Source organism: Procambarus clarkii, chromosome 70, assembly GCF_040958095.1.
Source record: "Procambarus clarkii isolate CNS0578487 chromosome 70, FALCON_Pclarkii_2.0, whole genome shotgun sequence".
Classification (NCBI taxonomy): Eukaryota; Metazoa; Arthropoda; class Malacostraca; order Decapoda; family Cambaridae; genus Procambarus; species Procambarus clarkii.
Window position 1 is genome coordinate 26,501,079 of NC_091219.1, and position 13,214 is coordinate 26,514,292.

Sequence of the window (13,214 nt, forward strand, 5' to 3'; positions counted from 1 at the left end):
GAGTGTAGCATTTCGGCCCACTTGCGCCATAGTAACATCAATCCCACACCGGACACAGGTGAGGCATTACCCAGGTGATAAGGTTGTTTACCTTCCGTTGGCTCCAGCTGGGGTACCCAGCTGCTGCTGCTGCTGCTGCGCCTTCTGCGACCACTTCCGCCGCCTTGAAAGATCTTTCGAGTGGCCAACAGTAAGCATATTGGAGACCTTACTTTTATGTCCAGCTTTACCGGATGCCTAATTTAGCCAAGATGTGCCTTAACAAGTCGTATAATGGTGAAGGTAAGATAATTGTCAGAAGAAAGCGCTAAGCCAGTACGAGTATAGTTCAAGTATGTTTATTGAGACAAGAAAAAAAACTACATCTCATAGAGGGATAGAGTAGCGTAGGCTATTTCTACCCCCCCCCCCACCCCCTAGGTATGAGAATAGAGCACCTGGAAAGGAAATGAGGACAGAATAAGATGGGATTCTGAGGACACACTAAAGAGCTGAGATATATGACTATATAAAGACAGACTAAGGGTTGGGACTTGAAAACAAACTAGGGGTATATGGGGGATTAAGTTCAAGTTCAAGTATGTTTATTGAGACACGAAAGAAATACATCTCAAAGGGATAGAGTAGCTTAGGCTATTTCTCCCCCCCCCCCACCCTCTCCCAGATGGGGAATAGCGTGAAAGAACGATATCCAACCACTTGGACCAAAGGGGGATCGAACGCCAGTCTTGCAAGAAGAAACACAGTCTCTTCACTGGTGGAGCATGATCATTTTTAGCCTTGTAAGCTACTGTTGATCAATACGACAATATGTGCGTGTAGCGACGAGTTCAGGGTTGTATATACTAAGATGAGAGTCACGTGGTTGTGTTCTCCCTTGCATCTTTATGCTTGAAGAGCTTGTGTTTGTACCGATCTCAAGGTTAGACGCATTAGTGGTCACGTGGACTATGTTCGCTAGTAATTATTAAGGATAAATACCGATGAGCAAATTAAGTTTGACTTCCTCAAGCAAGGCACTTGTGTAACTATGCTAATCATACGTTTGATTTCCTCAAACAAGTCACTTGTGTAATTATGCTAATCATACGTTTGACTTCCTCAAACAAGTCACTTGCGCATCTATGCTAGCAACACGTTTGATCCCCATGCAAGTTACTGGTGTAACTAAGCTAGTAGTATGTTTATTTTCAACGGCCCAATAAAGAAGAGGCAGTGATGATCAGTGCAGAGTGGGTTAAGCACTTCCGGGGCGGAGCGTGGATGCACCAGTGGTTGGTATATATATAAACTAAAAAAAAATAAAGTTGGTGTATGCGTATAACGCATTTTTGCCCTATAATACGTCCTTTTCTGGCACCATGAAAAATATAAATATCAGTAATTACATTTGGTACTGCAATCATGTATTTTTAGATTATTATTATTATTATTATTATCATTATTATTATTATTATTATTATATTGTCAAGTACAAGATCGAAGCCTCATATCACCAGATCCGAGATTTCATAACTTGAAACAGAATACTATAGCTTCCTGTACTATAGTTTACATCAGAGAGAGAAACAAGAAAGACCTGAATCTTTCACCACATTGATCTTGTCTACATTGTATCAGTTATATAGTTTAGGATTATTAAACTTTTAACGCTTGCTATACAAATATTTCTGAGAGACATTGTTAGCATGTAGCGCGCCTCCATACAGTGCTCAGGGACAGGAAGTGTGTTAGACTTTAATGAGGTTTCCACCTAGTCAACGCAAGGCTGTCCCCTCTCACCCATCCATTTGCATGCATGACCCAACGGTGTATGTTTAACGTGTATAGGTTTACTTTGTAATGAGATTATGGAAATGACATTGCAGACGAAGCTGCAAAACTTGCAACTAAGAGAAGAAATGTAGACATTTACATACCACAGAGTCTATCACAGAGATACAAATTCATTCTTGTGAGGTAAAAACTTGTGTAAGTTGGGATGACGGGGTTGTAGAGGCATTAAATACTTCGTGTGAGTGTATACCGCAAGACATAACCTGTTATTGTTGACGTTCTATGGTTTACCTCATGAATAATGTGACCAGGTGGAGGAAGGAGTGGCTGTTTAACATGTTAATGTTCTTTTGTGCGTCAAATATAAACATGTTGATGTTCTTTGTGCGTCAGATATAGGAAGTGTCTTCACAATGTATTTACGTATTCCTATGAATACCCATGAATATCAGTGTTAAAATACTCATCTTTATAATAATTAGGTATATTTCCTCTTTAATACACATTCTTTTGATAATTACTCTTAATAATACCCAAGTCTTAACAAGAATGCTTAATACTGAAGTTGCTATTACCCAGTTTTTGAAAACGTGACAGTACAACAATAATTAGGACTGGCGGTCCTCAACGTCACTAAACTGGTGTACTAAATTTGCCCGAACCTAACCTAACCGACGACTCACGAATAGAAAACGGGACATCACATCAATTTTGCGTGCCGCTGCTATTTTTAGTAAATCATTTTTTTTTATCTTAAGGGATGTATACATCAAAATGCAAAGTACTATTCAAGAGAACAAATCCACAAGGGCCGTGACGAGGATTCGAACCTACGTCCGAGAGGATCCCAGACGCTACCTTATTCGACTGAGCTACGACTCATTTGATGCATCAAGTTATTGTGATTTCTGTTTGTAATGATGGGATTGTTACTTGCATCTGCCCCTTATATAGCATATAGCACACGTGTGAATTTGCTATAACCTTCAAACCTTTGCTGTCTTAAAATTGACTTGTAATTTTACATCATATTTCGTCACTAAACAAAATTTACTAACAATTTTCGCGGGAAATATCGCGAAATGGATATCGGGAAACGACGATAAATCCCTCGCGATATCGCAAGGGATATCGGGAAACGACGATAAATCCCTCGCGATATCGCAAGGGATATCGGGAAACGACGATTTAGTCATCAAGGTTGTGTCATTCATTGGTTATATTGTTGCTCAGCCGCATAGGATGTCCGGGGAGCGAATCCGGGGATTTAGTGATAGTGTGTGTGTGTGTGTGTACTCACCTATTTGTGCTTGTGGGGAGGGGGGGGGGGTGAGCCTTGTCTCTTTGGTCCCGCCTCTCAACTGTCAATCAACTGGTGTACTGATTTCCGAGCCTACTGGGCTCTATCATATCTACATTTGAAGCTGTGTATGGAGTCAGCCTCCACCACATCACTTCCTAGTGCATTCCATTTACTAACTACTCTGACACTGAAAAAAATCTTTCTAATGTGTATGTGTGTGTGTGTGTGTGTGTGTGTGTGTGTGTGTGTGTGTGTGTGTGTGTGTGTGTGTGTGTGTGTGTGTGTGTGTGTGTGTGTGTGTGTATATTCACCTAGTTGTGCTTGCGGGGGTTCAGCTCTGCTCTTTCGGCCCGCCTCTCAACTGTCAATCAATCAACTGTTACTAACTACTAACTAAATTTTTCCACACACACACCCCAGGAAGCAGCCTGTAACAGCTGTCTACCTCCCAGGTACCTATTTACTGCTAGGTAACAGGGGCATCAGGGTGAAAGGAGCTACCCATTTGTCTGCCAGCGCCAGGAATCGAACCCATGCCACAGAATTACGAATCCTGCGCGCAGTCTAATATACTTACTATAAATATATAGCTATTGAAATAGAACATTCTCTGTAACTAGCCGACATTGTAACTATAAGGTGTGAAGGATAGATGAAATTGTTTATGTAATAATCTAAGATGAGGTCTGATAAAGACCTTTTGTGCCCTCTGTAATACTTTTTGCGCTACCGCTCACAGGATGAGTATGGGGTGCGCAATAAAGTAGCCGCCTTCGGTTGCAACAATAACAAAACAATCTTGTGGTGTCCCGTCTTCCCTGCACTCTTTGTCATATAACGCTTTGAAACTACTGTGTTTCAGAGCGCTGGAAAGACTGGACTGTATTCACATATATGTGCTAGCAGGGCGAGCTTCAGATCCTGGTCCCTGGCTAGAGAGAATATCTCAATGTCATACTAATGTGCTTGGTGGGTGTTTGTTTAGCTTTTAATCAGTTTCTAAATACTGTACTCACGGGAGAACTAAAGAAAAAGTTTTATCTGCTTCGTTCATGTTATCTCGGGGTCATATAGCAGAGACGATTTGTTTTATTGACAAGTCCAATGTTTCGTATCGGCGGAAGTCCGGTTGAAGGGGCGAGGAGAAGGACGTGTTCGGGGGACTTGATTTTACCTGTTGTTCACCTGTAATCATCATTCATCACATGAATCATGAACTATCATTGAACACACAATGACTGCGATGAATATTTTATAATTTTCAGATCAAGATAACTTTGTCATTTCATAAGCAATTAAATGAGATTGATCAGGTTAAATCAACTAACATCAGATTTGACGTTCGGAGAACTAACGTAGGTGTAGATAGTTCAAATATAATAACTACGATGCGCGCATCATAAGGCGTGGACCAAGTTATGGCCAGTCCCCACATCCTCTTCCAGAAAAAATCCACAAGGGCCGTGACGAGGATTCGAACCTGCGTCCGAGAGCATCCCAGACGCTGCCTTAATCGACTCAGCTTCCAGATTCCACCTCCCCATCCCTCTACCTCCACGGGGGAGACATCTCCCGTCACGCAGGGTGCAGTCGCACCTCCACAGATCTCCAGTATCAGCTAATGATACTGGTAATGGCTCAAAAGGGCCACCACTTACGGGCTATTCATGCCCGTGCCATCTTTTGGGTGGCTTAGTCTTTATCAATCATCAATCTCTACCTCCCCCCATTCTATCCAAACCCTTTGAACATCAAAGCGAAGCCAGTCCTTATCTGCCACCAGCACAAACCACTCTCGCTTGTTCACCTGGCATTTCCCCTGCGCGAGCGCCGACACGCAGTGTTCGCTCATCATTTTATACCAGCTATAACTTGCTCGAAGCGGTTATATAAACCAAGGTATGTGTATACTACTTCATAGTGTGCAAACTTAAAATGTCACGTGCATTATTTATTTCCATAATAAAAAGGGTAATAATAATAGCATGATTGATCATAGGCTTGATCCTAGACTAGTCTGAACTCGACACAAAAAACAAAAACGCTATTAAATCTATCCTGAGTTATCCACAGAAGAAAAAAATATGAAACTAAAATTCCGAACGTTTTCGTGTTTAAATACATTTGTAACGTATTCATATCTATTACGGTGAGAGCTAACTTGAATCTGTCGTTGATAAAATGTAATTTTTATACTCGCTGATGAGATACACGTTGGCTTGCGGTGTGAGCGCGCCTGACACTGGCTAGGCTATACACGCCTGACACTGGCTAGGCTATACACGCCTGACACTGGCTAGGCTACACGCCTGACACTGGCTAGGCTATACACGCCTGACTCTGGCTAGGCTACACGCCTGACACTGGCTAGGCTATACACGCCTGACACTGGCTAGGCTATACACGCCTGACACTGGCTAGGCTACACGCCTGACACTGGCTAGGCTATACACGCCTGACGAAACACGAGGCTATGGCTCACCCGCTTTACGGCTTTTCCTTATATCTCTAGCATACATAAATCTATGTATTTACGTATGTAGCTTAGCCTAGGATTTTAAAAGCACTACAATCATATTCTGTGGTTGATTGTTCAATAAATCCCTGAACTGTATGTTTGACAAATCTCTCACCCTGTCCATGGAGGACAGAAGAAAATGTATATATGCTGCTTAGCATTGTAAATGTGTGGCCACGTCTGTGGTAGAATAATAATAATAATCTTACCATTTGATACAAAGGCTGGTAATAAAGATAACCAATTTACTCACATGTCACACACCGCAAAGAACAAATAACGCTGTATCATTTTAAATACAAAATATATTTGTTTGTTGACAAAAATCACCATACATACGCTAAAGATGATTTCAGCTAGGAGCAAGAATAGTGGTTTGTTTAAATAGGGGTGGTGAGAATAGCTGGCGTATCCCGCCAGCAGCGCTCTCTCTCTCACTAACAGGATGTTATGCTCATGGGCACTAAGTTCACTCCTCAGCACTGCTGTGTACTCCAAAATAAACGAGACTCGTAGAGTGAACCGTACAAGAAGTCAACTCTTTGTACCAACACTTCTGAATGGTTAGCGTAACGACCAAATGATGTATTATTATAATACTATAGAGACGTGTACTTAATCGAGGGCTCTAGGATGTAACATTTATATGGTTTTGTTAAACACAGCATGTGTACATACAAGCTGGCGGAAATAGGAAAAGTGATTTTTCAACTAAAATAACATTCAGAGCTCCAGCTGTCGGGTGTCATGTCAGTATATGAACACAAAGGACCAACTCTGGCATGTATAGGGCCCCACCCTTGTCGCTACCTCCGCCCACACCACTCTCGTTCCACACCCTTCCCTACCGCCCACATTCTTTCCTTCCCCCACCGCCCACAACCCATCACAACCCCCCATCCACCCACACCCATTCACATTCTCACCTCCGCCCGCACTCCTCCATCACACCCACACATCCCCACCTCCGCCCACATCATCATAACCCCCAGTCCCTGCGTACCGGTGGCTACCTTCACCCGCCCCCGCATACCACCACTACCCCACCTGACAGAACACCGCCCAGCCCACACGCCACATTAGCTTGTCAACCACGTTACCATCTCACTCATTCTTAATCACCGCCAGCAACCACGCTCTGCTTCGCTTCACTCGGGGTTCTCGAATGATTTGTATTGTTAATACTTGAAAATCTAGTTCCAATAGAGAATAGATGCAACCGGGCTGGACCCAGTTTCGTTATCCGAGACGTATGACAGAATTGACAAACGGCAACAGCGGTGACAGGGATGAGGATGAGTCAGCCCACTATTATACTTGCCTTGGTCAGTACCCGGCAACACACACGCATATATGTTACCCTCCTGGTCCTCAAGTGTGCCTCTATCCTAGCCTCAAACAAAGATATTACAAAGCTGCAACAAAAACCAAAGACCGATGCCAAGAATGTACATGGAGGTACGTACGTTAGTTGGTATGTATAGGATGCCATTTATCTGAAGGTTCATTCGCCCGATCCTCCCTCCCCCCTCCTCCTCCTTCCCACTATCTTCCAAGTCGTCTCCTGTGACTCACAATACGCCCCGGAAGAGAGTGATTCAGCGTCAGAGATGACCCTACTTGACCCGCAATTACCCTTCGGCCTTGTGGAATGGACGTGTTTCGAGGCTCAACAGGCAAGTACGTGCACGCGTACAGCTGCCACGTGTATGGTTATATAGCCAGACACACTTAGAACTTCAGTATCAATCTGTTGTTAGACCCGGGTGAGGGGTGGAACCTGATGAGAGGGTACAAAAGAAGGTTATTCAGAACGTTATCAGATGATAACGCAGGAATGCTATACATGGTAGGAGGGAAGGTTCTTCCTGGGGAAGTATCTGGAGGCCATGCACATCACACACAGAAGTGGCTTAAATATAAGCGCAAGACGGGTGGGGTAGAGCATTGGCCAAAAATGTGCACCCCGTGGCCCTCATAATTTTTTATATCCTGTCTAACTGTTCTTCCGTGACCAGTAAGACGAGGCCAGCGAGACAACGAGTCCAGTGATACAAACATGACTAGATGCGTAGTGGTGCATCACCCATGGGAGACGAACCTTGTGGAAGCGGAAGTAGTGGGTGGTGGATGCCCAGTGACTAGGCTATCACCCGGATACCTGCATTAGGTCAGCCAAGGGGGGAGGGGGTTACCAGTGATAGTAAGGGAGGGGTGTGGGGGAGGGGAAGGGGTGAAAGCAGAGCAGACTACACTTGTGGGAAGACTGTGGGTGTGGGGGAAGGCTGTACTCACCTAATTGTGCTTGCGGGGGGGGGGGGGGGGTTGAGCTCTGGCTCTTTGGTCCCTCTGGCTCTGTGGGTGTGGGGGAGGGTGTGAGAGTAAGTTAGTCGAGATGTGTGTGTGTGCGCGCGTGCGCAGGCTGTCCATATAATAATTACTGAAAACTACAAGAAATAATTAAAATGAGTGAGATTTTGTAAATAATTCGCTGCCTCTAAAGCCGTCCCTTCGTCAATAATGAGTCCCGCGGGAACGTTTGGGTGATTGTCATCTCAACTAATAGGCCACGTTGCGGGTCGGCGATCGATCCCCGATGGTCCAAGTGGTTGGGCACCGTTCCTTTCCTCCGTCCTGCTTACCCAGCTCCTATCTTGTCATATCCCTTCCAAGTACTATATAGCCATACTGTCCTATAGTGCTCTCTCCTGATAATTACCCCAGGAAATGGAAAGCTTTTAAACGATTCCCCCGATATGTCAGCGTGGCGGAGCTAATATCCAGAGGCGGAAGGATCTTGTGTTGCAAGATGATAATATGCAATGCTCTGGGAGGAGATGCTAGGGTCTTTGTGTTTCCTCTCGTATTGTGTCATGCTAGGCTCCTTCTTCGTGGTTGTCGACTCTGGCGCGCGACCCCTCGCTGACACTGGCTGTTGACATTGTCATGCAACCCCTGGCTGACACTGGCTGCTGACCTTAGTCATGCAATACTGGCTGACACTGGCTGCTGACCTTAAGTCATGCAACCTTCACTGACACTGGCAACATTCGCTGACGCAGAGAACCCCTGCCATACCAACCTTGCTACCCCCTGTCATACCCACTTTGCCACACAGTCAGCCCTGTCGTACCAACCTTGCCAGCACAGACGTGTCGCAACATTTGCCATGGCGTTCTCTTATATGTTTTCCTAAAGTGTTTATCAAAGTCTCTCCGGGACCAGCTGAGTGTTGTAGCAGGCGGCGTGGTGATGGTCAGTGTCGAGGTTCCCTCCACCAAGTCATATATAAAATAGTTCCCTTGTTGAAGCGTGCTAAATAGCTGCAAGAGTATGTCCACCCATAGTATATCCATGGTCATGCAGTGTGCATATCCGGGTCTACTTTAATGCCCCCCATGTTGTACTATAATAAATGAACTAAACTGCTTTTAGTTTGGTTCATTTATTATACGTCATATCTGCGTTCTGTGGGTGGTAGGGGACCCACATACCCATCGTGTGTGGGGTAGTGGATTCCATATGACCTTCCTGTGGGTGGTAGGGGATCCTATACCCATCCTGTGGGTGGTAGGGGATCCTATACCCATCCTGTGGGTGGTAGAGGGACCCCCCATACCCATCCTGTGGGTGGTAGTGTACCCCCATGCCCTTTCTGTGGGTGGAAGGGAGACCCACCCACCCCCCATACCCATCCTGTGGGTGGTAGTGAACCACATGCCCTTCCTGTGGGAGTTAGTCAAAAGGTCACAAGAGGCACATCTTGGGCTCAGTAACTGTCTCTAATCATTTAATTGATATATATATTTTTTAATCAAGTCATATCATGCGTTCGTTTTCCCACAATATTCCTCCAGCGTCTCTACCCTGTGTGGTAGGCCGCACGCTATTCTGTGTCTTTCCCTTGAACTTTTCAGCCGAGACCAGACTGATTAAAAATAAATCTCTGGCGTCGTAACAATGGTGGCGTATAAATGCAATGAAAACAAATTACAGGCACGGTTTAATCCCCCCCCCCACCCTAGCACGGGTGGTGGTGACACAGCTCTGTGACACATCAGGGACAAGGGATCCATCCCAAGGAGAACACAGAGAACACAGAGAAAAAGGGGGGGTGGATTGACTAGCCTAATTCACTGCCCCAGACGAACAGTTTAACGAGCCGCACCCGTTAACAATTATGAGAAGGAACGGGAATGGGAGACGTTGTCAAAGTTCACTTACACACGCAATCCTCGCACTCACACACACACAAACACACACTGGAATATATGTTCGTGTCACTCGCTTCTCATCATCATGTGGAAACTTCACGACATGACTCACGGCGTGTGAGTCAGGGTCATAAGAACCCTGTGAATGAAGGACTCTCGCAGGACATGTGTGTGTGTGTGTGTGTGTGTGTGTGTGTGGCTGGTAATTGTGTTGGTAAACAATGCGCATTTTGAGTGTAACTTGACTGAATGTATGGCTCGTTCTGGAGGGAGGTGGGGACTGAGGAGGGGAGGGGGGGGGGTGGTATAAGTTAATTATCAAGAGAAATATATAAGGTAGAAATGATATCATATGAGAAACAAGACGTATATGAGAGGCAAGACTTACAGCTGGAATATGAAGAAAAAAAGTGAAGGAACGGTGCCGAACTAATAAGAGAGAGAACAGTCTCTTTTTTTTTACCATAATGACAGACAGATCATTGTTTTATAGTCAGCATAATAGAATATGACCTTCGTATCCGGTACCTGTATTTGTGGCTGAGGCTTCCTATCCGCGTCCAACAAGTGGCAGTCTCCCATGTGTAATCCTTTCCAACACACACACACACACACACACACACACACACACACACACACACACACACACACACACACACACACACACACACACACACACACATCAACGTGAACAAAAGAGAGGGATGTATGTCTATCAGTTATATCTGGAGACAAAGGGATGAGGGTGACTGACCCTGCTGGTCGGAATAGACTTCCACTACTAATTAAAGGAGACTTCAACCATAGCAAAATTGACTGGCAGAACAGAGAACCTTCTTTGAGAACATTAACATCTAAACAATTGAAAGCATCATTTAAAAAAAATAATTTCTTGACCAACATTGCAAGAGATCACGAAAATTAAAGGTAATGATGACAAACCAACCAGACTTGACATGTTATTCGCCCTGAGTACATCAATCACTATGTACTAGTACTCAGAGTATCCTGTGGGAGAATGGGGAGTCCTTCCTCTCAATGTCTGCTGATGTAACGATTATGAAAGATGGATATGGTGGAAAACTGAAAGAAATTACAGTAAGGCCTCGACAACCTGAAAGAATGATCCAACAGGTGGCTGCTAGCACTTAACTGGAGCAAGTGCAAAGTAGTGAAGATGGGTGCTGGAAACACTAAACCGAACGTAAGGTTCCAATTGGGAAAGGAAACCCCCTCTTGGAATCAGAGGAAAAGACCTAAGGGTTGATATCATACCGAACCTGCCTAGGCTATGGAAGCCCCATCAAATGGGTATCATCAGCTGCATATGCAAGGTTGGCCAACATTAGAACTGTCTTTATAAATCTGAATTAAGTAATATGCGGTGCCAGCGTGCACATTATCTCCTTAAACACGAGGTAAAGGATATAAAGTCCAGAGATATATCACTGGAAAAAAAAGAGTAGAATCAACAGAGACATGATCACCACATAAAGAATTTTCAACAAAACATACAAAGAGCAAATTAAAAGCAATAAGAAGTGAAGTGCTGGATGCAGACGCCATACACAGATTCAAATGTACCTATGACAAGAGCCAGACTCTGAAACCCATACGATGCGATTAAAGGTTAAAAGGCGGGTGAGAGAGGGGGGCCCTAGAGCTGAAGCATAACCCCCCCGCTATCACACCTAGATGAGAACACGCACATATACACAACCAGATGACGTGAGACCTTCCGCTGTGAGTCAGTCTCACTACAGGTACGCGAGTCAACTCACTGGAACTACTGATGAAAGAGAATTGCCCCAAGGTCATAATGGAAATGGCATTGGAGCCAATGATTAACTTGTTGAAGCTCTCCATTGATTCCCTGGCCAGTGATACCATTATACGCTCTTATGGGACCACCTATACGCCCCATGGGACCTAATACGCCCTCACAAAACCTGTCACGCCTAAACAGGATCTGTTAACGCCCACACATACAAGTCGGGTGTGGGTGTATCATCTGTTTTTGTTACTTGTTCGGTTCTTTATTGTGCATTTCTTTATATTTTCGGTTACTTGCTCCCTTTCTCTTGCTTACTTTTCTTGTTTTTACTGTCTCGTCAATAATGCACACTCTCTTCCTCCCTTCTCTGTCTCTCTCTCAGCATTGCGTCTAGATCGCTTCCCTTTATCTCTCACATGCTCTGCTTTCTTTTTTTCCCCCAATTCCTCCTCCTGTCTCTCTCTCTATATATATAAACCCCGTCTTGTTCTCTCATTATTGCAAAACCCAGATTCGGGTAAAGTCAACTTTTGTGTGTGAGGGCAATGGGGGTTAAGGGAGCCCCCCCCCCCACACACACAAAAAAAAAAGTTTCGTAACTGCATCCGTGCAGCCTTGTGCTGGTCCAGCTCTGCTTGCCCTGAAGTGTCCCAAGCGACCCCGAAGACAGTGGGGCTCTTCTCCTTTGAAGTTAAATATATTAATTGACCCGTAAGTTCTAGCCCAACAAACTGGAAGTTCTGGATCAACAGACGTCAAAATATTATGAGTATTATATCATTTACATTTATATTTCACAATATCGTAAACAGAGGCATCGTTCGTGAGTTTGGCACCTGTCTTTCCAAAAATGTTAGTACTTGTAGCGATTTAATGTACAAAATATGAACTTTTGCATCCCCCTCCCCCACCCCCACAAAAAAAGTCCACGTGTGTGTGTGTACTATTAATTTTGTCGAAACCCAGAGAACGAGTATTGCCTACAAGCAAATACAACCTTTCCTAGGTTGTATTTGCTTGTTGTATTTGTATTTGTTTTTTTTTCCTAATATAGCGCCAATTTGGCCTAAGAGTTGGTCTAGGACAGGTTAGGTTAAGGTCGCGGTTATTCTTTTTCAGTTTTGTTAGACCATTAGAATTCCAAATGTACAGAACATGAAATTTTTCTGGACACAACAGACCATATTCTGTATATTCCAGCAATATTAGCTGTGGGTATTATCAATTTTTGGAGGATGGGTTACGTCTGGGCAATACTCTACTAAATAAACTTTTATTGCGCGTTTAATGTTTTGCTTAGCTAATCTCTCCTGGGTTTCGTCAGGACGCTCTATCAGACATTAAGGCGACAAAAGACCTCCGGTTTCAACAGACGTTGGCAAACTTCCTTTCATAAAGCGGTAGCTTGGGTTCAAGCTCGTCTAACCTCCCCACACCCTTGTAGCGTGCTCGTGCTGTAGGCTACAGTACTGTAGACAGTAAGTGCTGCTACAAGTAGCGCTCACCTACTTGAACCCCGACTTATGGTGTTGGAAAAGCCATACAACAACTACAGCCATTTGGAGACAACTACTGAGGGACATTAAACAGTTTTTTTATTGTGTATTGTGAGTTGGATTAGCCATTTGA

General features: G+C 44.3%; 1 protein-coding gene and 1 long non-coding RNA gene across 5 annotated transcripts in view; one reads left to right on the forward strand and one right to left on the reverse strand.

The window, feature by feature from the left end:
* Mmp1 (Matrix metalloproteinase 1) overlaps positions 1-13,214 on the reverse strand; it is a 38,573-nt gene that overhangs the window by 14,026 nt on the left and 11,333 nt on the right. Inside the window, exon 1 of one of the 4 annotated variants that reach the window (XM_045725053.1) lies at positions 7,064-7,120. The exons of the other annotated variants lie outside the window; for them this stretch is intronic. Coding sequence (XP_045581009.1) covers positions 7,064-7,105 — 42 coding nt within the window. The 5' untranslated portion in view covers positions 7,106-7,120. Of the gene's footprint in view, positions 1-7,063; positions 7,121-13,214 lie in introns of those variants that run through there. 4 annotated transcript variants of the gene reach the window in all.
* Positions 4,862-13,214, forward strand: part of LOC123744863 (uncharacterized) — an 89,391-nt gene continuing 81,038 nt past the window's right edge. The window contains exon 1 of the long non-coding RNA XR_006771259.2: positions 4,862-4,978. This is a non-coding gene — a long non-coding RNA (uncharacterized lncRNA). The remainder of the gene's footprint in view (positions 4,979-13,214) is intronic.